Genomic DNA, 27,875 nt, shown 5'->3' on the forward strand with positions numbered 1-27,875 from the left:
CCATGTCCCCAGCCTTAGAGGCCCACAGAGGACACCTGGGGCCCAGTGGTATTCTGAATGAGGCTCCAACTCCTTTTCTCGAAAGGGAACATTGGCCTACGCCAGCCAGGAAGGTGTATGAGTAGCTCAGTCCCTACTGGGTCTAAGTCATTGGGAGCACCCTATGGAAAGTTTTCTAGATCTCCCTGCAGAGGTCAAGACCAACTGGCTGGATAGGGAGTCACAGGAGACACATGCTAAGTGTGTATGTTCATTTCTGGAAATGTACAATAAGCAATTTTAGATTTGGAGTGCTAAGAAAAATGTGGGTTGCATACACAAATCTGAGAGTTATAAACACACAGGTGATAGTTGAGACTGAAGTAGAAAAGACTGCCCCAGGGAGAAGGTATAAATTTCTTCACAGAATCATTTCTACTCCTATGATTTCCCCCTTCTTACAGGATTTATTCAGTTGTGTGCAGTCTATATTTTAGCTAGTTGCTATAGTCTGGGTGTTTGTGCACCCTCAAAATTAATAATTTGAAATCTTAATGCCCAACATGATGGTATTTGGGAGGTGATTAGAAAAGGATGGTGGAGGTCTTGATAATGGAATGAGTGCCCTTATAAAAGAGACCCCAGACAGTTCCCTTGCCCCTTTCATCATGTGAAAACACAGCCAGAAGTCTGATTCCAGGAAGAGGGCCCTTACCCAATCATGCTGGCACGTGGATCTCAAATTGCTGCCTGCAGGACTATAAGAAACAAATTTCTGTTGTTTTCAAGCCATCCAGTCTATGGTATTTTGTTATGACAGCCCAAACAGCTAGAGTAATGCAATGTAACAAACCACATGAAAACCTAGTAGATCCCTAAAAGAAAAATAAAAGTTAAACGTTTTATGCAACAAGTCTTGTAATGGTTATGAGCAATCCTTTACATAAACAGTCTAAAAGTACAGTTTTAATTACGAACAACAACAAAAGCACTACTCCACTTTCAGCCAGTGTTGTTTACTAAGTCCTCCTTGGCCCATTGGGAGTCACTGGGGAGAGCAGGAGGCAAGGAGCTCAGCCTGTGTGCGGGACAACGCGCTTTCTTTATACCTGCTGTAGTGTGTGCCACGTAGTGTGTCCCATGTGGGCAACTGCTGCTGCTGCTAAGTCGCTTCAGTCGTGCCCGACTCTGTGCGACCCCATAGACGGCAGCCCACCAGGCTCCCCCGGCCCTGGGATTCTCCAGGCAAGAAAACTGGAGTGGGTTGCCATTTCCTTCTCCAATGCATGAAAATAAAAGAGAAAGTGCAGAGCGGAACGCAAAGATCACTGGATATCACCTCTAGGAGAAAGTGAATGATGGACAACTGACAAATGGTGGTACCTAAAAATTGTGCAAACCGATACACTGAAAGAGAAGTGGCTGCTCTTGAAACATCAGACGTTAGACCATCAACCAAAGTCAGTCAGAGACTATTATCAATAAATTAATAATAACTGCTTCTCCTTTGACGACATTCTTAAATTTAATCAGATGAAACTGGAGAACACTCACAACCCTGCCACCAACAAGAACCAGACCCAAGGCTCAACGTGACTGCAGCGCGAACTCTCGCGAGGGCGACGCGCAACGCGGCCGCAGCTCGAACTCGCGCGAGAGCTGGCGCGACCTCGCGAAGGACGGCGGGAGCGCGGGAGGTATGGCGTCCCTGCCGGCGTCCTGGAGTCGGCTGGAGAGACGACAAGAGCGCGACGTGCGCGAGCTCGTTCGCCTTGTGGCGGGCGTCCAGGACGAAGCGGACCCCAACTTCCAGCTCGCGTTGCACTTCGCCTGGTCCAACTTCAGGTGTGGACGCGGCGTCGCAGCCGGGGAAGGGAAGGGGTCTGGCCAGTTGTGTTGCACGACCGGTAGAGTCCCCGCGCGCTTTGCCGCTCCAGCAGCTTAATGCCTTCGTGCCTTCTGGGTGCCCGAGGCGGTGATCAGTTCAGTCGCTCAGTAGTGTTCGACTCTTTGCTACTCCGTGGACTGGCGCACGCCAGGCTTAGCGCAAACAATGGGTTGTGGGTTGCTGGGGGTCGTCCTCCGATCTTTCTCATAGTGAAGAGTTCTGACGATCCGGTTCCCTGCTCCGCCCACTGCTCTTAGCGCGGGCCCCTGCCCATCAAACAATTTTTTGAGTGGTTGGTTGAGTAAAATTTTAGAGCAAAATAATGGTCACACCCTATTCTCACTGACTCCCTTTCTGCTCGGACCACTCCGTATTTCTTACCCTGCTCTTTTTTTTCCAAAACGCGAAGCATAACACATTGGATAACTTATTTGTTGTGACTATTTGTCTCCAACCCCACCGTCATGTAGAATACAAGCTCCACCAGAGTAGGGAGCTGCGTTTGTTTTGTTCATTTCTTATCCCAGCACCTAAAACAGTTCTTGGCATAGAATATTCGAGGTCTAATACAACTTTTAATAGGTTTTTTATTTAATTAATTTAAAAAGATTAATTCAGATTAGGTACTTAGGTGAAATCAGAGCTATCATTTTTCCTTATGGGACATGTAAATCAGTTATGATCATTACCTGTAATGAAATTATTATTAGAAGAATGGTAGTCATTGTTAATCTTTTGCCTGTTTAACGTCGATAATAGTCTTCTTGAATGGTAAACAGTTTTTCAAAATCGGTAATCTTTTTATCAACCTTAATGATCATACATAAAGTGCCCACTTGGTTTGTAATAAGAATAGATGAGTCTAAACGGCCCCGTTTCTGAAATAAAATACTCAATTCTTAAGTGTAACATAAATATAACAATTCCTTAATAGGCGATATTCAGAGAAAAGGTCATATTAAGAGAAACTTAATCCCAAATAATTTTTCTGTTAGTATATCTAAATGACAGTAGGTAAGCAGACATCATTTTAGAGTTAGGAGAGACATTAGCAGTTACTAACTCCTTTTACACGTTGAGAAACTAAATTTATAGGTAAAATAGTATTCCATTCAGCCATTTTCTAGGTTAGAATTAGATATTTTATTTAATAGTGTAATTTATTTCTTTTACGTACAGGTTGTGTGGCTTCCACTAAAAGATGGAAAACGAGTTAAGTGAGCTATATTGTAATTTTGTGATGCTTTAATCCATCAGAAAAATGAACAGTTCATATTTATATTTTAAAAAATAGAGGCCACGTTCTAGGCCTTAGAAATTCACAGACAGGTGCAATACAGCTTCTATTCTTAAATAAGACAGACAAAAATTATTACATATGATGTAGATTAGAACTTCTTAACCTGAGGGTCTGAATATATTAATAGTAGAATTCAGATATTACAGATTTGGACAAGAAGAAAATTTTACTAATCTCTAGCTAAAAAGTAGCATTTCCTTCAATTATTAGTGAAAGCAACAAGAAGTAATAGCTTATGTATGACTGTGTCACCAGTAGAAATCACATATTTCACTGTCATATTGTAGTTACTGCAGGTATTTCTAATAAATCTTATTTACTGTTATGTAGTTATGAACCCACTTCTAGATCTTGTTATTTAATGTTTTAACAAAGAAATATGTCTCACTATATCACAGACGTCAAAAAATATTTTTAAAGTGTATTTCAGTATGCTTGGCTTCCCTTCTATTTAATTGTATCCTGAGACGGAATCCCTAGGATTCATGGGGCTTCACAATGGCATAAAAAGTTTAGGAAACCCTGCTAACAGGGATGTGCTGTGCCTGACTTACACACAGGGCATTATGGAAAGAGAGAGGAGCCAGAGGACAGAGTTGGGAAACTCAAGACAATCTGTGTCATAAAGACAGGATGCTTAAACAGTCTTAGATTGACTGGTGGTTTGCATGAATGACAGAGGCGATACAGGTGCACTCACTGGAAACACATAACTGAGTATAGGGTGTTTGGGGGGCAATGTGTTGGATTGTGAGACTAGTCTACTTAGCTTTATGACACGATTGATACAAGAATCACATTTTCTCTTTTAGATTTCATCGTTTCTTAGATGTCAATAGCCACAAAGTAGAAAAGACAATAGAAGGGTAAGTCAGTTTATATGTATATATATGTGTGCATGTTCAGATATCTATGTATTTTCTTACAGACCTTTTTATTAATATAGCTTTATAGTTATTAGTTGATTTTTTTTTGTTAACCTTCTAGGATTTACGAAAAATTCATCATTCATTCCGATCTAAGCAAAGCTGCTAGTTGGAAGAGATTAACTGAAGAATTTCTAAATGCATCGCTTCCAAACATAAAGGAATTCAAAGTATGCTATATTGTGAAATCTCTGCTGTATTTTACTATTTCTAATCTGATTATTGTCAGCCTGTATCTATTAACATTTAGACATTCATTCTGTTTTACTATTGTCCACCGACTGGAATCACCATCTCCTGGAAATTGACATAAAATCCACTGTGTCTCAGGCTTGTGATTAAAGAAGTATATTCTTGTTTAATCATGTTGGCCCCAACCTACTGTGGAAATTGAGATCAGAGATTGAAAGAAATAATAGCGCTTCTAGCTTTCTTAAAACTTTTCAATGACTTCTCAGCACTTTGCAGTATAATTATTGGTATATTGCTCACTAGATGCCAGGTGCTGTTCTAAGCTCTTTTATATTCAGTCATGTGTCCCTAAAACCACCCCTTAGGCTCAATGATTCACTAGAATAATTCACAGAACTCCAAAAAGAAAACTGCTATCCTTACTGTATGGCTTATTGTAGTGAAAGAATACAGATTTAAAATGAGCAAAGGGGAAAGGTATGGGGCAAAGTCCAGGAGAAACCAGGTACAAGCTTCCAGATGTCCCTTCCCAGTGAAGTTACATAGGGATGCACTTAATTTTCTCAATGACAAAATTTTGCAAACCAGGGAAACTCCCCTGAGTCTTGGTGTTCAGGGTTTTCTTGGGGGTCAGTCATATGAATATGCTTAGCTACTCAATCTCCAGCACCCCTAGAGGTCAAACTAAGGACTTCAGGCCTGCAAAATTATTCGCCATAAGTCACATTGTTAGCATAAACTGTCTGGTCAGACTGATACAGTGTGGCCTAAAGACTGCCATACAGATACAGTGTACTAGCAGGGTATTCCAAGGGCTAGGAGAACATCTCAGGAGCCAGTCAAGGGCCAGTCCTGAAGATCTTTGAGATGTGCAGGGTTTGGACAACCCAGTCCTCCCAAATTAACTCTTTGTGCCTACATATATTAAGTCAGTCTTCATAGTCCTTGTGGAATAGTCTGTTACTGATAGGCTTTCCCTTTCTTTACCCTGAGTTGGTGACCTAAGAAAGAGCTTTAGGTAATTTTTAAAACTGTCCATCAATTTTAGGAAGGGCTATAAAGGTATTTCTGGAAGAGAGAGAACTGCAGTGCTGTGAATCCATGCCCTAAGGATTAGTAAAACACTTCCCTGTATTCCTGCAAGGACCATTTTGAAAAAGGAGACAAATCTTTTTTTATGTCTCTTCTTGATTCACTTTGTGTAGCTTTCTGGGTGGACTGTAGAGCTTAATAATTTAGGCACTTCTTGTTGTTGTTCAGTCACTAAGTCGTGTCTCACTCTTTGCAACCCCATGGACTGCCGCATGCCAGGCTTCCCTGTCCTTCATCTCCTGGAGCTTGCTCAAATTCATGTCCATTGAGTCAGTAATGCTATCCAACCATCTTGTTCTCTGTCATCCCCTTCTCCTCGTGCCTTCAGTCTTTCCCAGCATCAGGGTCTTTCCCAGTGAGTTGGCTGTTCACATCAGGTGGCCAAAGTATTGGAACTTCAACTTAAGCGTAAGTCCTTCCAATGAATATTCAGAATTGATTTCCTTTAGGATTGACTGGTTTGATCTCCTTACAGTCCAAGGGACTCTCAAGAGTCTTCTCCAATACCACAGTTCAAAAGCATCAATTCTTTGGTGCTCAGCCTTCTTTATGGTCCAGTTGTTACATCAGTGTGTGACTACTGGAAAAACCATATCTTTGACTGTATGGATCTTTGTTGGCAAAGTAATGTCTCTGCTTTTTAATATGCTGTCTAGTTTGGTCATAGCTTTTCTTCCAAGGAGCAAGCATCTTTTAATTTCATGGCTGCAGTTATCGTCCACAGTGATTTTGGAGCCCAAGAAAAGAAAATCTGTCATTGTTTCCACTTTTTTCCCTTCTGTTTGCCATAAAGTGTTGGGGCCAGATGCCATGATCTTAGTGTTTTTTGAATTTTGTATTTCAAGCTAGCTTTTTTTCACTCTGCTCTTTCACCCTCATTAAAAGGCTCTTTAGTTCCTCTTCACTTTCTGTCATTAGAATCGTATCATCTGTATATCTGAGGTGTTGATATTTCTCCTGAAAGTCTTGATTCCAGCTTGTGATTCATCTAGCCCAGCATTTCCCATGATGTACTCTACATTTATTTATCTATTTATTTTTGTACTCTGCATTTAAATTAAATAAACTAATTGAAGCATATAGCCTAGGCACTTTGTCAAAAACAAATTGTATGTGTAAGGATTTACAAGTGCTCAATCGTTTGATTAATGTGTATGCCTATCCTTACACAAATACCTTACTGTCTTTGTTACTGTAGCTTTTAAGCTTTGGAATTGGGTGATAAAAGTCCTTCCAATTTTTTTCTTTTTCAAAACTGTTTTGTCTATTTTAGAGCCTTTGAATTTCCATACACATTGTAGGGTCAACTAAATTTCTGCAAAAGCCAGGTGGATTTTGGCAGGGATTGCATTGAATCTATAGATCAATTTGGAAAGTATTGTCATTTGTTAGGTTGAATTGTGTCCCCCAGAAAGATGTGTTCAAGTCTTAGCCCCTGATTTCTTACTATAGGGTCTTTGACAATGTCAGCAAGTTGAAATGAAGTCAAACTGGATTAATTCAGTGATTGATATCCTCATAAGAAAATAGAGAATTTAACACGGAGATGCACATAGTGTTATACTATGCAGTGAAAGAGGCAGAGATTGGAACAATGTGGCTGCAAGTCAAGGAAAGCCAAAGATGCTAGCAACCATGAGAAGCTAGGAAGAGTCAAGGAAGAAGTCTTCCCTTGAGCCTTCACAGGGAGCGTGGACTGCCAGCACCTTGACTAAGACTTCTGGCCTCCAGAACTGAGAGAGAGTAAATCTCTTTTGTTTTAAGCCACATGATTTGTAATACTTTGTTAAGGAAGCCTTAGGAAGCTAATACACAATCTTACCAATATTATATCTGTTAATCTGTGAATATGGACTCTTCATTTACTTAGATCATTTAAAGTGTTTTTCATCAGTTTTATTTTTTCATGTACAAATCTTGCATTTCTTTTATATGTATTTCTAAATATTTCATTCTATTTGGTGCTATTATGAGTGGAACTTTTCTTCTTAAATTCACTTGCAGTTTGCTTATTATATACCTAGCCTTGCTAAACTCATTTATTCTAGTAATTTTCTTCTGAATTCCTTACTATTTTCTACACATAGGATTGTATCATCTCTGAATAAAGACAGTTTGACTTCTTCCATTCCAGTGGGAGCTTTTTTTTTGTTTTTTGTCTTATTGCAGTTGGTCCAATACAATGCTGGACAGAAGACAAAGTCCACATATTTGCCTTGTTTCTAATTTTAAAGGAAAAGCTTTAGTTTCAGGATTTTCACAGGTGTGCTTTATCAGAAAGAGGATATTCCTTTTTATTCTTAATATTCCTTTTTATTCTTAAGGTTTTTTTAATTGTGAATTGTCAAATCTTTTTCTATGTCTTTGAGATATTCCTATGTTTTTTGCCTTGAATTCTGTTCATATGCCTTAGTAAGCTCAGACTACCATAACAGAATTACCACACACTGATCTTTCAGTGACTTAAAAACAGAAATTTATTTCCTTATACTTTTGGAGACTGGAAATTAAGAGCAAGGTGCTGGCCAATTTGGGGTTGCTGGTGAAGACTGTTCCCAGCTTGTCAGTGGCTGCCTTCTCTCTGTGTCCTCATGTGAAGAGAAGGAGCTCTCTGGTCTTATCCCACTGGACCAGTGGCCCACCCTCAGGAGCTGATTACCTCCCAAAGGCCCCTTCTCCAAGTACCATTGCATTAGGAGTTAGAGTTTCAGCATATAAATTGAAGGGGATATTGAAGAAGTTTGAAGTGAAGTCGCTCAGTCACATCCGACTCTTTGAGACCCCATGAACTGTAGCCTGTCAGGCTCTTCTGTCCATGGGATTTTCCAGGCAAGAATACTGGAGTAGGTTGCCATTTCCTTCTCTAGGGGATCTTCCCAACCCAGGGATTGAACCTGGGTCTCCTGCATTGCAGGCAGACTCCTTGCTAGCTGAGCCACAAGGGAAGTCATGGGGGATATATTCAGTCTTTAATATATAACATATTACATTCAATGAGTTTTGGATGTTAATCTGATTTATTTATGTGTGAATTGAGAAATACATTGCTACTTACTCTCTTTTCAAGACTGTCCTGGCTTGTGCTTTGTGTGATCTTTGCCCGTGAACTCAGGCTCCGTTGGCCAAAAATGTGTGGTTGTCTTGGGCTCACTCTAGTCTCTGCTGTGCCTGTCATAGCCTCTAGTCAGCCCAAGACATGTGGAGAGATTAGCAAGCCCCCTTTTATTGTCTTGCATTCAGGAAGCTCCCTGATAACCCTCAGCTATTCTGCTGGCCCACTGCTTGCCCAACTGCAGGCCTGCAACCACTGGTTCCCCCACTCACTTGCCAGTGCTACCACTACTAAGACAGTGACAACAAAGCTGCGAGTTTTCACTTGCTGTCCAGCCCTGGACTACCACTTGATAGAGCTGGTGGGAGAGAGGAGACAGCTTTAGGCATATATGTATCAAACTCATTCTGTTCTTGCCTGAGGTTATTTTCACAAATAAACACTCTACATTTGTATGCCTATGCTTAACAAGAGCACTGAAATGGTTGTCTCTGGTAATTTGGTCCAGACTTAACATTACTTTTTTGGGGAGAGGATTGAAGGCAACTTTCCTCCAGGGTTCCCTGGTGGCTCAGACAGTAAAGAGTCTGCCTTCAGTGTAGGAGACCCAGGTTCAATCCCTGGTTTGGGAAGATCTCCTGGAGAAGGAAATGGCAACCCACTCCAGCATTCTTGCCTGGGAAATCCCATGGCTGGGGGAGCCTGGCAGACCACAGTCCATGGTGTCGCAAAGAGTCAGACACAACTGAACGACTTCATTTTTCCTCCATCATGCCAGAAGTGAATCTCAAACCACACTTTATTTAGATTTATAAATAGGTATACATATAGTTTCTTTAGGCGTTACTCAGTAAATGACACTTTACCATCCTCTAGGCGACTTAGCAGCAGCAGCAGCAGCAGGCTTGAAAAAATGTGTGGCAAAGGAGAACTTGAGATTGTTATTCTAGAGGAAACAAAGACTTTGGCACATCTGGGGAAAAAACCCACTGGAACTAAGAAATTGGGCTCTTTGTCGCTTTGCATTTCAAAGGATGTGAAAGTGGAAGTTATTTCTGGTTTTGAGATTCAGAACCACTTCAGCTATAATAAATGTGCAGCACATGGGACTGCTGCTTTTCAATGTATATGTAATGTATTTCCTGACTTCCCATAGAGTAGCAGGGATGGTGCAGGTTTTCATAAGACAGACTGTGAAGGGACACGTGACTAATACAGAGATGGAGCTCCAACTCTGTACTTTCATCTCTTTGTGAAGAGGTAGCATTGTTGTTCAGAGAAGGCAATGGCACCCCACTCCAGTACTCTTGCCTGGAAAATCCCATGGGCGGAGGAGCCTGGTAGACTTCAGTCTGTGGGGTCGCACAGAGTCGGACACGACTGAAGCGACTTAGCAGCAGCAACATTGTTGTTGTTCAGTTGCTTAGTTGTATTTCACATCTGTATGTGACTACTGGAAAAACTAAGCTTAGAATATACAAACCTTTGTGAGCAAAGTGATGTCTCTGCTTTTTAATAACGCTGTCTAGGTTTGTCATAGCTTTCCTTCCAAGGAGTAAACGTCTTTTAATTTCATGGCTGCAGTCAACATCCACAGTGATTGTGGAGCCCAAGAGTGTAAAAGCTGAAACTGCTTCTATTTTCCCCCCATCTGTTTGCCATGAAGTGATGATACCAGATGCCGTGATCTTAGTTTTCTGAATGTTGAACTTTAAGCCAACTTTTTCACTCTGCTCTTTCACTTTCATCAAGAGGCTTTTTAGTTCCTCTTCACTTTCTGCCATAAGGGTGGTGTCATCTGCATATCTGAGGTTATTGATATTTCTTCCAGCAATCTTGATTCCAGCTTGTGTTTCTTCCAGCCCAGCGTTTCTCATGATGTACTCTGCATATAAGTTAAATAAGCAGGATGACAAAATACAGCCTTGATGTACTCCTTTTCCTATTTTGAACCAGTCTGTTGTTCCGTGTCCAGTTCTAACTGTTGCTTCCTGACCTGCATACAGATTTCTCAAGAGGCAGGTCAGGTGGTCTGGTATTCCCATCTCTTTCAGAATTTTCCACAGTTTATTGTGATCCACACAGTCAAAGGCTTTGGCATAGTCAATAAAGCAGAAATAGATGCTTTTCTGGAATTCTCTTGCTTTTTCCATGATCCAGTGGATGTTGGCAATTTGATCTCTGGTTCCTCTGCCTTCTCTAAAACCAGCTTCAACATCAAGAAGTCCATGGTTCACGTATTGCTGAAGCCTGGCCTGGAGAATTTTGAGCATTACTTTACTAGCGTGTGAGATGAGTGCAATTGTGCGGTAGTTTGAGCATTCTTTGGCATTGCCTTTCTTTGGGATTGGAATGAAAACTGCCCTTTTCCAGTCCTGTGGCCACTGCTGAGTTTTCCAAATTTGTTGGTATACTGAGTGCAGCACTTTCACAGCATCACCTTTCAGGATTTGGAATCGCTCAGCCGGAATTCCATCACCTCCAATAGTTTTGTTCGTAGTGATGCTTTCTAAGGCCCACTTGACTTCACATTCCAGGATGTCTGGCTCTAGGTCAGTGATCACACCATCGTGATTATCTGGGTCATGAAGATCTTTTTTGTACAGTTCTGTTTATTCTTGCCACCTCTTCTTAATATCTTCTGCTTCTGTTAGGTCCATACCATTTCTGTCCTTTATCGAGCCCATCTTTGCATGAAATGTTCCCTTGTTATCTCTAATTTTCTTGAAGAGATCTCTAGTCTTTCCTATTCTGTTGTTTTCCTCTATTTCTTTGCATTGATCGCTGAGGAAGTCTTTCTTATCTCTTCTTGCTGTTCTTTGGAACTCTGCATTCAGATGCTTATATCTTTCCTTTTCTCCTTTGCTTTTCGCTTCTCTTCTTTTCACAGCTATTTGTAAGGCCTCCGCAGACAGCCATTTTGCTTTTTTGCATTTCTTTTCCATGGGGATGGTCTTGATCCCTGTCTCCTGTACAATGTCACGAACCTCCATACATAGTTCATCAGGCATTCTATCTATCAGATCTAGGCCCTTAAATCTATTTCTCACTTCCACTGTATAATCTTAAGGGATTTGATTTAGGTCATATCTGAAAGGTCTAGTGGTTTTCCCTACTTTCTTCACTTTAAGTCTGAATTTGCTAATAAGGAGTTCATGGTCTGAGCCACAGTCAGCTCCTGGTCATTGGTTCTTTAGTAGCATATTATTTAGTCTACCATGGTTTTGTTTTTGTTTTTTTGCAATTTTTTTTTTTTTTTAGTTGATTTCTAGTCTCATGGCACTGTGGTTAGAAAAGATGCCTAAACTGATTTTTAGTCTTCTTAAATTTACTGAGTCTTATTTTGTGGCTTAGTATGTAATCTTTCTTAGAGAATGTGTATTCTGCTTTTTTTGAATGAAATGCTCTACTTATATCTGTTAAGTCCATCTGACCTAATGTATCACTTAAGACCAGTGTTTCCTAATTTATTTCTGTTTAGATGATCTGTCCATTAAGTATGGAAAGAGATCCCCTACTATTATTGTGTTACTGTCATTTTTTTCTATGTTTGTTATTTGATTTCTGTACTTAGGTCTTCCTAAGTTGGGTTCTTATGTATTTACAGATGTTGTATCTTCTTGGATTAATCCTTTGATGTAGTGTCCTTTGTCGCCTTTTGCAATCTTTGTTTTAAGGTCTCTTTGGTCTTATTTAAGTTTTACTACCGCAGCTTTAATTTCCATTTGTATGGAAATCGTCTATTTCCTCACTTTCCATCTTTAGATCTGAAATGAGACTCTTATGAGCAACATCTATATGGGTATTGTTTTTGTATCCATTTAGCCACCCTTTGTCATTAGATTGGAGCCTTTGTAGTCTATTTATATTTAAAGTAGTTGTTGAGGGAATTCCCTGTTGGTCCAGTGGTTTTACTTTCACTGCCAGGAGCATGGGTTCAGTCCCTGGTCAGAGAACTAAGATCTGGCAAGCTGCATAACACAGCCACAAATAAATGAGTGATAGGTGTGTTCTCATTGCCATTTTGGTAATTGTTTTGGGATTTTTTTTTTTTTTTGGTTGTCATTCATTTCTTCTTTTGTTCTCTTTTCTTGTGATTTGATGACTATCTTTAGTGTTAATATTTGGATTTCTTTCTGTGTGTGTGTGTGTGTGTGTGTGTGTGTGTGTGTATTATAGGGTTTTGGTGTGTGATAACCATGAGATTTTTATATAGCAGGCTTTATATATTCCTGATTATTTTAAGTTGCTGATCACTGAAAGTTGGCACACATTTCACAACCCTGTGTTATCCCCCAACATTTAATGTTTTTGACATTTTAATATTTTGTATATCTTTTTGTTTTGTGTATCCCTTAATTACTTATTGTGGATATGGATCATTTATCAGAGGAGCCTGAAGAGCTACATTCTACGGGATCACAAAGATTTGGACACAACTAAACGACTAATACTAATTACTTATTGCAGATATAGACCATTTTATTATTTTTATCTTTTAACCTTCCTACTAGCTATATAAGTGGTTGATCTATTACCTTTAATGTATATTCATCTTTACCAGGGAGACTTTTCCTTTTGTAATTTTCTATCTCTGCTGCTAAGTCACTTCAGTCGTGTCCGACTCTGTGCGACCCCATAGACGGCAGCCCACCAGGCTCCCCCATCCCTGGGATTCTCCAGCCAAGAACACTGGAGTGGGTTGCCATTTCCTTCTCCAATGCATGAAAGTGAAAAGTAAAAGTGAAGTCGCTCAGTCATGTCCGACTCTTAGCAACCCCATGGACTGCAGCCTACCAGGCTCCTCCATCCATGGGTTTTTCCAGGCAGGAGTACTGGAGTGGGGTGCCATTGCCTTCTCTGTTTCTATCTCTAGTGGTGACCTTTTCCATTTAAAGAGGTCCCTTTAACAATTCTTGAAAAGCTGGTTTGGTGTTGCTGAACACTTTAAGCTTTTGCTTATTTGTAAAACTTTTGATCTCTCCTTTAAATCTGAATGTAGCCTTGCTGGGTAGAGTATTCTTAGTTGTAGATTTTTTTTTTTATTCTGTCACTTTAAATGTATCATGCTACTCCATTCTGGGCTGGAAAGTTTCCACAGAAAAGCCAGTTGATAGCCTTAAGGGAATTTCTTCATAAGTAACATTGCTTTTCCTTTACTGACTTTAAGATTGTCTCTTTAGCTTTAATATTTTGTATTTTAATTACAGTGTATCTTGGGGTGGATCTCTTTGGGTTGATCTTGTTTAGAACACTGTGTTTCTGAGCTCGATGTCTGTTTCCTTTCCCATGTTAAAGAATTTTTCAGCTATTATCCCTTCAAATAAGTTTTCTGCTCATTTCTCCTCCTTCTTCAGGGACCTCCCCCTATAATATGAATGTTAGTATTCTTGACATTGTCCCAGAACGCTCTTAAACTATCCTTGTTTTAATTTTTTGTTGTTGTTGTTCAGCTTACATGATTTCCAGTACTCCATCTTAAATTTCATTGATCCATTCATTCCTCTATATCATCTCATCTACTGTGAATTACTTCTAGTGTATTTTTAATTTCAATTATTGTATTCGTCACCTGTGTTTGGTTTTTCTTTGTGTTTTCTAACTTTGTCATGCTTCTCATTCTGTTCATTCTTTCTTCTCCCGAGTTTGGGAAACTCTACCAGGTAGATTGCTTATCTTTTTTGCTTCTTTTTTTTTTTGGCATCTTATCTTGTTCCATCATTTGGAACATTTTTTCTGTCATCTCATTATTCCTAATCATCTGTTTTTATTTCTGTTCCTTAGGTAGAATGCTCATGTTTCCCAGTCTTGGAGAAGTGGCCTTATGTAAGAGATGTCTCTGGGCCCCTGGCAGAGCACTGCCCTCTGGTCACCAGAGCTGTTTGCTCTATGAGTATCCCCTCTGTGAGCTACATGGACCCTTGTGTTGTGGGCTAACTGTTGTAGGCACAATAGTACATAGGGCTGATCCTCAGCATGGTTGGCTGCACGAGCTGGCCTCATCTAGGTCTGCCAGCTTCTGGTGGGCAGTGCTGGCGCCTGGCACAGATGGCTTCAGGACCCAGGAAGTCCCTGTGCTGGTCCACTAGTGGGTGAGGCTGGGTCCTGAACACACTGGTAGTTGGGCCTTGGTCTCCACATGGCTGGCAGCTTGCCTGGGGGTCCTAGGATTGTTGCTGATTGGCTGTTGGGCGGGTAAGCCCCCTGTGCTAATAGGCTAGAGAAATACTCCAAGATGGCTGCCACCAGCATCTGTGTCCTCAGGGTGCTCTCCAAGATCAGCAGGTGGGTTTGACCGAGGCTCCTTTCAAATTGCTGCTTATGCCCTGGGTCCTAGAACATGTGACATTTGTGTGTTCACCCTTTAAGAGTGAAGTCTATTTCCCATAGCCTTCTGAGTCACTTGAATATAAGCTTTACTGGCATTCAAAGCCAAAAGTTCTAGAGGCTCATCTTCCCAGTGCAGAGCTCCAAGGCTACAGAGCCAGATGTGTAGTTCAGACCCCTCCTTGGGGAGAACTCCCATTTGTGGGAGGATAATTTTTACTGGGTGCATGGATCTTGACTATGCCATGTCCCCACCTCTCTTACCCATCTCATTGTGATTCCTTCTTTGTTTCTTTAGTTGTAGAAGATCTTTTCTGCTACCCTGCTGGGGCATTCTCACCAGTTGTTGTTGTTTAGTTGCTAAGTCATGTCTGACTCTTCTGCAACCGCATGGACTGTAGCCCACCAGGCTCTTCTGTCCATGGAATCTCCCAGGCAAAAATACTGGAGTGCGTTGCCATTTTCTTCTCCAGGGGATCATCCTGACCCAGGGATTGAACCTGCATCTCTGGTGTTGGTAGACAGATTCTTTACCACTAAGCCATCATTCTCACTATTAGTTGCTCTGTAAATAGTTGCAATTTTGATATGCCTATAGGAGATGAGCTTCCCAATCCACCATCTTAGACAGTCTCCTATATCATCTAAATGTTAACTTCCAGAGTCCTAACTTCGCAGCAGTCTTTTTTCCTTAATACCATCAGTATGTTATTACTAATACATGAAACTGTAGTTTCAGGTGTACAGAGTTCTTTCAGAATAAGCAATCTGACGTAAGTGATTACCACAAAATAATAGATTTATATATTGGGAGTTATTTTCTTCAAGAATTTACATTTTAGACCACTTTTCTCTATGGAATTAAAGTTTCTTTTCTTTTTTTTCTTTTTTTGGTTAAAGGAAGTCAAGGTATTTCCAAGCAGAGGAATTATCTAAAAAGAGGCAGCTCTTGCAGTCTTACTAGCCATACATTGCCTTATACCTAGGGAAGTTTACCAAGTGTCTTCTGTGTCCCTGGCGTCACTGGGTTGTAGGAATACAGAATAAGCAATACATGATCATCACTACCCAAGTAGTTATTGAATAGCTATTTAGTTATAATTATGATAAACCCTATGAAGATGTACATGAAGTACCACGCATTATATAATAGGGAGAGGTCACCTGAAACTTCCCTTCCATTCCTTGAATTTAATTCTCTCCTCTCTCCTTTCCATGCATAGTTTATAGTGCATAGTTTCCATGCATAGTTTGCTTATTTGGAGTGTTTTTAACTTTGACACCTTTTTAAATGTGATTTTTATAAATACAATTTAAATTTTGAAAAAGTATAGAAGTTGAAGAATAGTAAAAGGAACATCTGTGTACTTTTTTTGTTCAGGTTCACCAGTTGGTATCCTTTGATCCAGAACATTCCTCACCATTTTTTTTCTGACCTTGACATTATTGAAGAGAGCAGGCTGATTATTTGGTAGCTTGTCCTTCAGTTTACGTTTGTCTGACAGTTCCTCATTATTATTCAGGTAGTGCATTATTGCACAGGTTCCTCTATCTGTACATGTTTGAACTATAAAAGCAAGTTTAGAGATGTTAGGTATGATTGTTTTCTTGAAGCACACAAAAACATTGAGGACGTAACTGTCATGAGGTAATCTGTTCTGTTTTTGAGGGAGGGGCCTGCACCAAATTGGTATACAGGATCTTAGTTCTTCACCCAGGGATCCAGCCCGTTCCTCCAGCAGTGGAAGTCCAAGTCTTAACTACTGGACGTCCAGGGAGTCCCAGGGTGAAGTTTTATTTACTCAAACTGGTTTAGAAAGCTCTTACCAACCTCAGTGATTCATATTTTTCATTTCTTGTTTTAAAGACAGATGTACATTATTCCATACTATCACTTCTTCTGTGTCTGTCTGATTCTCCTTTGAACAGCAATTATGTGGAAACACCAAGAGATAAAGAAATGGGTATGTTACCAAATAAGAGAGAAATTGTTTTATGATATAATTACTAGACATTGAGAGTTTATAAAAAGCTGTAAATAAATGTATGAAATAAATATTTCTATTGTCTTGAAATGCAATTGTAATTGTAAATTTTCATATAAAATATAAATTATGACTGTAAGTTAAACTACTTTCAATTATGTAAAGAGAAAAATCAGAACTGAAGATAAAAAAATTTTAAATATATTAGAATGTCAATTTATTGTTTCACTACTTTTGAACTTTAATTTCTCAAGTATGTTTTATTTTGAGTTTTGCTAAACTTTTTACTATAATTTTGGGTTTCTTTCCCATATATTTCTGATAAAACTGAAATTCTTTTGTTATATTTTAGAAAAGAAGGATGATTTTGACTGGGGAAAATACTTGATGGAAGGTGAAGAAATTGACCTTGGCCCAAGTGTAAACACACCGGTGAGTGGCAGTACTTTTGCTATATAAATACATCTCAGGTTATTTAGATTATTTTTATGGGTCTTTTTATCCTATCGATGAGTGGCAGTACTTTTGCTATATAAATACATCTCAGGTTATTTAGATTATTTTTATGGGTCTTTTTATCCTATCGTAACTTATCTAAAATAGGAATACTCTTCTTTAAATTAGAGTAGTTTATTATGGAATTTTTATTAAGATTTTGCTCCAAAATACTGGTACTAGAAAGTTGATCAGAATGAATATATGTATTCCTTAAGGAGCTATAAATCTAGGGATTTTTGCCACCAGAAATAATTCCATCCTGTAATAGTAACTTTGAACATGTATAAAAAGTTTCATTTGATATAGTTTTTGCTTCTGAAATTTTCATAATCTTTTCATCTAAATAGGTCCATTTGTTAGGTGCTCTAAGGTTAAGGTGTATTTCCTTCTTTTAATCAGAATTGGTCTGAAGAAAGTGAAGATGAAAATGATCAACAGTCCTTAAGCAGAGAGGACTCTGGGATTCAGGTGGACAGGACACCATTAGAAGAACAAGATCAAAACAGAAAACTGGGGCCTCGAGTCATCTGGAAAGGTACTCTGTGTTCAGAATGCTGGCATCTCTAATAAAATTCTCTAAAAGGAAAGGCAAGCTTTGAGAATCAGTTCCAAGTGATTTATAACATTGGTAAGCTCTGCCTTCCTAATAAACAAACCTTTTTAAACCATTGGCACATCTTCTGTAACGCATTTTAAGTATTATAGCTCTATAGAATTAATGTTGAAAAGGCATTTACAGTGCAATTTTGGTTTTTTTTTTAATAGGTTTGAGAACTTTGTTAGTCTTAAATGGTTTGTTTATATTTATACTGAAGAAAGATTGGCTTTTATAAAGTTGATGTTCAGTTGCTCAGTCATGTCCAACTCTTTGCGACTCCATGGACTGCAGCACGCCAGGCTTCCCTGTCCTTCACTGTCTCCCAGAGTTTGCTCAAACTCATGTCCGTTGAGTTAGTGATGCCATCCAACCATCTCATCCTCTATCATCCCCTTCTCCTCCTGCCTACACTCTTTCCCAACATCAGGGTCTTTTCCAATGAGTTTGCTCTTCAGATGGCCAGAGTATTGGAGCTTCAGCTTCAGTCCTCCCAGTGAATTTTCAGGATTGATTTCCTTTATGATTGACTGGTCTGATCACCTTGCAGTCTACGGAGCTCTCAAGAGTCTTCTCCAGGACTACAGTTTGAAAGCATCAATTCTTCAGCTCTCAGCCTTCCTTATGATCCAACTCTCACATCCATACTTGACCATTGGAAAAACCATAGCTTTAACTAGACAGATGATGTCTCTGCTTTTTAATACACTGTCTAGGTTGGTCACGGAGAAAGCAGTGGCAAGCCACTCCAGTACTCTTGCCTGGAAAATCCCATGGACGGAGGAGCCTGGTAGGCTTCAGTCCATGGGGTTGCAAAGAGTTGGACACGACTGAGTGACTTCACTTTCACTTTTCACTTTCACACATTGGAGAAGGAAATGGCAACCCACTCCAGTGTTCTTGCCTGGAGAATCCCAGGGACGGGGAAGCCTGGTGGGCTGCTGTCTATGGGGCCGCACAGAGTCGGACACGACTGAAGCGACTTAGCAGCAGCAGCAGCAGCAGGTTGGTCACAGCTTTTCTTCCAAGGAGCAAGCATCTTTTAATTTCATGGCTGCAGTCACCCTCCAGCAGTGATTTTGGAGCCCAAGAAAATAAAGTCTGTCACTGTTTCCATTGTTTTTCCACCTATTTGCCATGAAGTGATGGGGCCAGATGCCATGATCCTAGTTTTTTGAACGTTGAGTTTTAAGCCAGCTTTTTCACTGTCTTTCACCTTCATCAAAAAGTTCTACAGTTAGTGACTAAATAAAAAAAAAATATCTTACACAATTTAAATTTTAATCCTTTTTCAGTTTTTAGTGAAAAAGTATGATTTGGTAGAATCTAGAAAGAGCTAGAAACAACCTTAGGGATTAGAACATCTACTTTTCATTTTATAGATAAAAAACAAAGATGTGGTTATAATGGTTTTCTCATGCACACAGCTGTGAAGCTAACTCCAGAAGCTAGGATCTCTGGCCTGGTCCTGTTCATTGTACCTGAATCTTGCCAAATGCACATAAAGTAGTTAAAATTGATTTAGCATGCTAACAATTTTCTGGTTTCTTTTCTCTTTTCATTATTGAATTGGACCTTTAGGGCAGAATGTGGATTAATCAGCTCAATGTCATGAACAGCAGCCTGTGCAGGGCCTTTTGGTTTAGCTTATTTCTGCTCATCTGCTCTTTCTGATTCTCACTCTGCTTTCTCTGCCAGCCCAGTGACAAGCTCTTCTAATGTATTTGATATCTGTTCTCAAACACATTGAGGTCTTGTAAAGTACATTGTGTCGATTGGTTGTATTTTATTTTTAAATTACATGCTGATAATATGCTGTGTGTAACCTCTGTTGTTTCGCTCTTTCCATTTAACTGTTTTAATCTGTCTGTGTTGCTCTATGAACATTTTTTTTGTTGCTCTAGTGGCTACATAGGATACTGCAGTTTGCAACACCACACTTGTGTTATTGCTTCTTTTGTTGATAGGCCTGAGCTACCTTCTCCCCTTCTGCCTGGTGCCATGCCTATTTTATGGACATGGCCCACAGTTTCATCCCTACTTGATTAAATCACCCACTTTGATTTGGTTTGCTGTTTTCATTTGTGTTTGTCTAACTACTCAGGATAAGTACTTCGGATCCCTTGGTTTCCTCAGGTTTGCCCCTTATATGATGTGTCCACTGATGTCCTTTCCTTGCTTTTCTTTGGAGTTTCATGTCCTTCCTGCCCATCCCCACCAATCAGAGTTCTTTGTATATGTAGATAGTAATTCCAAGGCTTTATACATTGCTATTTTCTTCCTTCAGTCACCTGTTAACATTTTCATGGTATCCTTCAAACAGAATTTGATTTTTTAAAATATTTTATTGTACTTAAATCTGTGAATTTTTCATGATATGGTTAGAATTTGGACCTTGATATTTTTCTTTATGAAAACATTCCCCTGTATTTTCCTTCTCTTTGCTTTTTTATAGCTTTTGTGTAGCTCTTCAGTGACCACCAGATCTTCTCTTATATATGAAATGAAGAACAGCTTATTTTTCTCCAATGTCAGGAGCACATTTCCCAGCAGTGTCTAGTTAACAGTCCATTCTTTACACATTGCTTTGTGGTTCTAAAATTATTGTATATTGATACACTTATTTCTGAACATTCAGTTCTCTGTCCTGAGTGTGAGTTGTGGAAGCACAGACTGTTTATATGTCTTTGTAATATGTTTCAACACACAGAAGTCAAGTTTTCCCTTCACCTCCTTTGCTCTTTTTCAAAATTGGCTTAGTTATTTGTAGACTTTTATTCTTCTGTAGACATTTTGGGAGCAGTTTGGTAAGTTCCTTTTTAAAAATCCAGCTGGAAAAAAAATCCACCTGGAATTTTTATTGGGATTGAATTGAGTTTATAGATTTAGCTTGAGGAGATTTGACATCTTTTCTGTGGAAATATCTATATTTATTCTAATTCTTTTATGTCTTACTAGATTTTAGAAATTTCCTTTGTCAAGATCTTAAGTATTTGTTGATTTCTATGTGTGTTACTAGTTGTTATGGTTAATAGTGTCTTTTTTTCTTTTATTTATTGCTGATGTAGGGGGACACTTGGTTTTTGTAAATTGTTTTTTTCCCAGCATTCTTGCTGAACTCTTGTATTAATTATATATTGTTAATTCCCAAAATATTGGGGTTTTTTAATAGATGATCAGTATTCTTTGCAAATATTGACAGTTTTATCCACTACCAGTTCTTAATATCTTATTAATGAAATGTTAACCATGTCTCTTTTCTGGCCAGCCCTCTAGTCTACAGAGGAAGCAGTAGCAATGGGCGTGTATTTCCTGGAGTGGTTATCCCAAGAAGGTTGCCCATGAAATTCCGTAGTTAAGTGTGATGGTTTTGGCATAGGTTCTGGATATGTGGCCTTTGCAAAATTAAGACTATTATTCCTGTTTTTCTGGGAGTCTTTAAATCATAAATAAATATTAAATTTTATCAAATGCTGTTCTTTATCTGTGAGGTAATTCTATAATTCATCTATTTTGCTCTACTACTTTACTGATAGATTTTTTTGATTGTGAATTATTATTATATTCCTAAGCTAAACTTCTTTTGACTACATCGTGGGATTGGGTTATTAGCTTTTTTTAAATGGAAATTTTTAATCTTTATTCTTTGATGAATTACTTTCTCATATTATGTCTTCATTTGGTTTTAGAAGCAAGGTTATATTAGCCTCATAATGTTAGATAGCTTTCTCTTTTTCTGTTTTTTGCACCAATCTGTGTAAGATGGCTAATCCTTCAAAGCTTAGTACTAGTCCTGAGGCTTTGGGGGTGCTTGGAAACATCTTTAGTTACCATTTCAATGTCTTTCATGATTATTAAACTATTCAAATATACTGTTTGTGTTTTTTTTATTCATGGGGTCATTTTAAGATTGAGTAACTTTTTTAATTTGTAGCAATGACATTAATTAAATTTTGTATATGTATCTCTTTATAGTTTTAACTGATTTTATATAAATGTATATAAATGTTGTCAGATACCTGTTATTTTAAAGAGCTTTTTTTCAGTTGAATATTCAAATGGAATCCTAAGTCTAGCTATCATAGCAAAGTTGATCAGGTATTCTTTTCTTAACTCTTATAACTTAAATGTAACTAAATTTCTTTCCACTAGATGAGCCAGATGCCCGAAGCTGGTTGGAACAGCATGTAGTGCATCAGTACTGGACAGTCAGGTCCTCAAGATTTCCTCATAGTTTACATTTGCATTCTAATCTAGCTACTGTCTGGTAAGCAGCTAGTTTTCATTTCATGTGTTGACAGAAGAAACTTTATGTTTTAAATTTGGTTTTGAGCTGTGATTTAAATCAAGTAGTTCCTTAAACTTTTTAAAAATTGAAGTATACTTAATTTACAGTGTTGTATTAGTTTCAGGTATACAGTTATGCATACATACATTACATGTGTGTATGTATATATATTTTTCAGAGTCTTTCCGACTGAGTTATTACAAGATGTTGAATATAGTTCCCTGTCCTATATAATAGGTCCTTGTTTACCTATTTTAGATATAGTAGTATATATGTTAATCCTAAATTCCTGGTGTATCTTCCCCCTCACCCCTGCTGTCCCCTTCGGTTACTGTAAGTTTGTTTTCTATGCTTATAAGTACATTTCTGTTTTGTAAATAAGTTCATTTGCTTTTTTTTTTTTTTTTTGGATTCCACATATAAATGATATCATATGATATTTGCATTTGACTTTCTTACTTACTTCACTTAGTAAGTTAATCTCTAGGTCTATCCATGCTGCTGCAGATGATTTTTTTTTTTTTATGGTTGAATAATATTCCAATTAGTGTGTATGTGTGTACCACATCTTTATCCATTCATTTGTCAGTGGACATGTAGGTTGATTCCATGTATTGTACTATTGTAAATAGTACTGCTATGCACATTGGAGTACATGTATCTTTTCAAATTAGAGTTTTCTGTGGATATATGCCCAGGAGTGGAATACAGGATCATATGGTAACTCTGTTGTTAATTTATAAGGAACCTCTATACAGCTCTCTTTAGTGGCTGCAGCAGTTTGCATTCCCACCACCAGTAGAAGAGGGTTCCTTTTCTCTGCACCCTCTCCAACATTTATTATTTGTAGACTTTTTAATGATGGTCATTCTGAGTGGTATGATCTGATGCCTCACTGTAGTTGTGTTTTGCATTTCTCTAATAATTAGTAGTATTGGGCATCTTTTGAAATGTCTGTTGCCCAACCGTGAATCTTCTTTGGAGAAATATCTGTTTAGGTTGTCTGCCCATTTTTTGATGTTTTGTTTGTTTTTTTATACTGAGCTATAGGAGCTGATTATAGATTTTGGAAATCAATCCCTAATCAATTACTTTATTTGCAAATGTTTCCTCCCATTTGCTCAGTTGTCTTTTTGTTTTGTTTATGGGTTCCTTTGCTATGCAAAAGATTTTAAATTTAATTGTGTATGATTTGTTGGTTTCTGTTTTTATTTTCATTACTCTAGGAGACAGATACAACAAAATATTGCTGGGATTTATGTCTGAGAATATTTCAATATGTTGTCTTCTATGAGTTTATGATGTAATATCTTATACTCAGGTCTTTAATCCATTTTAAGTTTATTTGTGTATATGGCGTTACAGAATGTTCTAATTTCAATTTTTTACATCAGCTATCCAGTTTCCCAAGCACCACTTATTGAAGAGACTGGTTTTCTGCATTGTTTATTCTTACCTCCTTTGTTGTAGATTAATTGACCATGAATGTGTGGTTATATTTCTTGGCTTTCTATCCTGATCTGTATGTACGTTTTTATGTCAGTACCATACTGTTTTGATTACTGTAGCTTTGTAGTATAGTCTGAGGTCCTCCAGCTCCATTTTTCTTTCTCAAGATTGTTTTGGCTATTTTGGGTCTTTTGTATTTCCATAAATTTTAAGACTTTTGTTCTGTGAAAAATGCCATGGGTGATTTGATAGGGATTGTATAGAACCTGTAGATTGCCTTGGGTAGTATGGTCATTTTAACAATATTGATTCTTCCAATCCAAGAACACTGTATATCTTTCCAGCTGTTTGAGTTGTTTTAAATTTCTTTCATCAACATCTTTATAGTTTTCAGAGTACAGATCTTTTGTCTCCTCAACTGGGTTTATTCCTAAATATTTTAGTCTTTTTGATGCAATGGTAAATGGGATTGTTGCCTGCCTTTCTCTTTCTGACATTTTGTTGCTAGTGTATGGAAATGCAACATATTTCTGTATATTAATTTTGTATCCAGCAACTTTACTGAATTTATTGATAAGCTCTAGTAGTTTTCTGGGGGCATCTTTTGGAGTTTCTATGTATAGCATCATGTCGTCTGCAAACAGTGCCAGTTTTACTTCTTCTCTGATTTTGATTCCTTTTATTTTTTTCTTTTCTGAATGCCGTAGCTAGGACTTCCAAAACTATGTTGAATAAAAGTGTCAAGAGTGAACATCCTTGTCTTTTTCCTGATCCTAGAGGAATGCTTTCAATTTTTCGTCTTTTAAGTATGATGTTATAATATGATTTTTATTATGTTAAGGTGTGTTCCTTTTATGCCCACTTTCTGAAGAGTTTTTATCATATTTTGGTGTTGAATTTTATCAAAGATTTTTTTCTTCATCTATCGAGATGATCATATGGTTTTTATTTTTCAGTTTGTTAATGTGGTGTATCACATTGACTGATCTGCAGATACTGAGAAATCTCTTGTATCCTTGGAATAAATACTACTTAATCATGATATGATCCTTTAAATGCATTGTTCAAGTCAATTTGCTAGTATTTTGTTGAGGACTTTTGTATTAATAATCTGTGTTCATCAGGTGATGGCCTGTAATTTTCTTTTTTTGTGTGATATCTTTGTCATATCAGGGTGATGGTGGCTTTGTAGAGTGAGGTCAAAAGTGTTGCTTCCTGTGCAATTTTGTTGGCATAGTTTCAGAAGGATGGATGTTAACTCTTCTCTAAATGTTTGGTAGAATGCACCTGTGAAGCCATCTGGTCCTGGTCTTTTGTTTGTTGAGACTTTTTCTGAGTACTGATTCAACTTAATTACTGGATGTTTGTTCGTTCATGCTTTCTATTTCTTTGTGATTCAGTCTTGGGAGATTGTCCATTCCCAGGAACTTGTCCATTCCTGCTAGGTTGTTTGTTTTATTGGCATATAGTTGCTCGTAGTATTTTCTCAATAGCCTTCATATTTCTGTGGTGTCAGTTTTAACTTCTCCTTTTTCATTTCTGACTTTATTGATTTGGGCCTTCTCTCTGTTTTGTGTGTGTGTGTGTGTTTTCCCCACTGAGTCTGATTAAATAGAGGTTTGTCAAATTTGTTTATCTTTTCAAGGAACCAGCTCTTAGTTTCATTGGTCTTCTTTATCTCTTTGTCTCTATTTCATTTAAAGTCTCCCATCATTATTGTGTTACTGTCAATATCTTTTTTTAGATCTGTTAACATTTATTTTATGGTTTCTTTCCTTCTACTAACTTTGTGTTTTATTTGCTCATCTTTTTAATCTAGTTCCTTTAGGTACAAGGTTCAAGATTTTTCTTTCTTCCTGAGTTAGGTTTGTATCACTGTAAGCATTTGTCTTACAACTGCTGTGTCCAGTAAATAGACTTTGGATTAAAGTGTTTGTGTTTTCATTTGTCTCCAGGTATTTTTTTATTTCTTCATTGATTTCATCAGTGACCTATGACCCACTTTTTCTTTTCTTTTGCAGCTTTTTTTCCCTCATAGTTGATCACTAGTCTCATAGCATTGTAGTTGAAAAAGATGCTTGGTATGATTTCCATTTAATTTATCGAGTCTTCCTTTGTGGCCCAGCATGTGATCTGTCCTGGAGAATGTTCCATTTGAAGTTGAAAAGAATGTGTGTTCTACTGCTCTCAAATGGACTGTTCTATAAGTTATCAGTAAGGTGATTTACTGTAATGTGTAACTTAAGGCCTATGTTTCCCTATTTATTTTCTGTCAGGATGCTCTGTCCATTTATGTAAGTGGGTATTAATATCTCCCATTATTTTTCGGTTACTATCAGTTCTCCTTTTAGATTTGTTAACATTTTAGTTGTACATTCAGGTACTTTTATGTTGGCTGCGTATATGTTTACGTAGCCATTATATCTTATTGGCTAGATCTTTTTTTCGTTGTGTAATGTCCTTTTTTGTCTCTTGTAACTCTTTATTTTAAAGTCTGTTTCATATAATTATTTCTACATCAACTTTGTGTTGATTTCCATTTTCGTGGGATACCTGTTTGCATCCCATCACTTTTAGTATGTGTCTGTAGATCTGAAGTGAGTCTCTTGTAGGCAGAATGTATACAGGTCCTGTTTTTGTACCTGTACATCCAGACTGTGTTTTTTGGTTGGAGCATTTAGTCTGCTTATGTTTAAGGTAATTATCAATATGTATGTTTCTATTGCCAGTTTGGAGAAGGAAATGGCAACCCACTCCAGTGCTCTTGCCTGGAAAATCCCATGGATGGAGGAGCGTTGTTAGGCTGCAGTCCATGGGGTCGCTAAAAGTCAGACACGACTGAGTGACTTCACTCTCACTTTTCACTTTCCTGCATTGGAGAAGGAAATGGCAACCCACTCCAGTGTTCTTGCCTGGAGAATCCCATGGACGGAGAAGCCTGGTAGGCTGCAGTCCATGGGGTCGCACGGAGTCGGACACAACTGAAGCGACTTAGCAGCAGCAGCAGCAGCAGCAGCACTGCCAGTTTATTAACTGTTTTGGATTTGTTTCTGTAGGTCTTTTTTTTCCTTTCTTTTATTCTCTTATGATTTGATGACTATCTTTAATGTTATGTGTGGATATCTTTTTCCTTTTTTTGTGTATGCCTATTATAGATTTTTGTTTTGCAGTGACCATGAGGTTTTTGTATAGCAGTCTGTATGCATTCATGCTTGTTTTAAATTGCTGATCTGTTAATTTCAAATGCATTTTAGATACCCTGCCTTTGTATTCTCTTCCCTTCTGCCTTGCAGATTTTCTGCTGAAAAATCAGCTGATAGCATTATAGGAGTTCCCTGTATTGTTGTTTTTCCGTTGTTCCTTTTCATACTCTAGCTTTAAGTTTTTGTCATTTTGATTGTAGTATATCTTGGTGTGTTCCTCTGTGAGTTAATCCCGTAGGAAACTGTGCTTCTTGGACTTGGGTGACTGTTTCCTTTCCCAAGTAGGAAAGTTTTCAGCTATTACCTCTTCAGATATTTTTTTCAAGCCCTTTACTCTCATTTCTTTTTGGGGGCTCTATCCTATAAGTATTAGCACACTTGATGTTGTCCCAAAGGTCTCTTAAAAATGGATCTCCTTTCATTTTATTCTTTTTTCTGTTCAACAGCAGTGATTTCCACTACTCTGTCTTCCAGCTCACTGATCTGTTTTTCTGCCTCATTTAGTCTACTGTTGATTCCTTCTAGTGTAGTTTTCAGTTACTGTATTTCTCAATTCTTTTTGGTTGTTCCTTCTATTTTCTCACTTTTTTCCTAATAACTTCTAATTTCTTTCTCTGTACATCCATTCTCCTTTCACATCCTTTGATCATCTTTACAATCATTACTTTTAACTCTTTTTTGGATGCATTTTCTATCTCTATGTCACTTACTTTTATGGGATTTTATCTTATTCCTTCATCTGAAACATATGCCCTCTGTCACCTCATTTTGTTAAATTGCTATGTATATTTTTATGAATGTGGAAGGTTAGTTACATTTCTCAACCTTGTAGAAGTGGCCCTCTGTAGGAAATGTCCTTTGTGCCCCAATAGTGCACTCCCCTCTTAGCATAAAGGGCCAGGGGCCAGCTGGTCCCAGGGTGTTGTCTGGCTTGCATTTGTGGACTCGGTATACAGGCTGCAGGACTGTGGTTTTCTTGCTTGTGATGTCTGTCCCGTGGTGGGATTTGTGCAAGCTTCCTGCAGGAGGGCCTGGTGCCTGCCCCCTGGTGGGTAGATCTGGGTCTTGTCCCTCTTGTTGGCAGGGTCATATCTTAGAGCA

General features: G+C 38.3%; 1 protein-coding gene across 8 annotated transcripts in view; it reads left to right on the forward strand.

The window, feature by feature from the left end:
* The first annotated feature begins 1,651 nt into the window (after nt 1-1,651).
* The window catches only part of TUBGCP5 (tubulin gamma complex component 5), a 50,386-nt gene continuing 24,162 nt past the window's right edge, over nt 1,652-27,875 (forward strand). For 4 of the 8 annotated variants that reach the window (XR_015149324.1, XR_015149302.1, XM_086362629.1 and 1 more), the window contains exons 1-7: nt 1,652-1,824; nt 3,980-4,033; nt 4,155-4,263; nt 16,624-16,720; nt 17,094-17,173; nt 17,639-17,774; nt 21,987-22,101. Coding sequence is in view for 2 of the 8 variants with exons in the window: in XM_086362627.1 (XP_086218753.1) it covers nt 1,679-1,824; nt 3,980-4,033; nt 4,155-4,263; nt 16,624-16,720; nt 17,094-17,173; nt 17,639-17,774; nt 21,987-22,101 (737 nt within the window). In the remaining 6 variants the exon portion in view is untranslated. Of the gene's footprint in view, nt 1,825-3,979; nt 4,034-4,154; nt 4,264-16,623; nt 16,721-17,093; nt 17,174-17,638; nt 17,775-21,986; nt 22,102-27,875 lie in introns of those variants that run through there. The other 4 variants (XM_086362631.1, XM_086362628.1, XM_086362630.1 and 1 more) reach the window with 3 other exon arrangements.

Source organism: Bos grunniens, chromosome 2, assembly GCF_055505025.1.
Source record: "Bos grunniens cultivar Pamir isolate PY7600 chromosome 2, Bosgru_T2T1.0, whole genome shotgun sequence".
Lineage (NCBI taxonomy): Eukaryota > Metazoa > Chordata > Mammalia > Artiodactyla > Bovidae > Bos > Bos grunniens.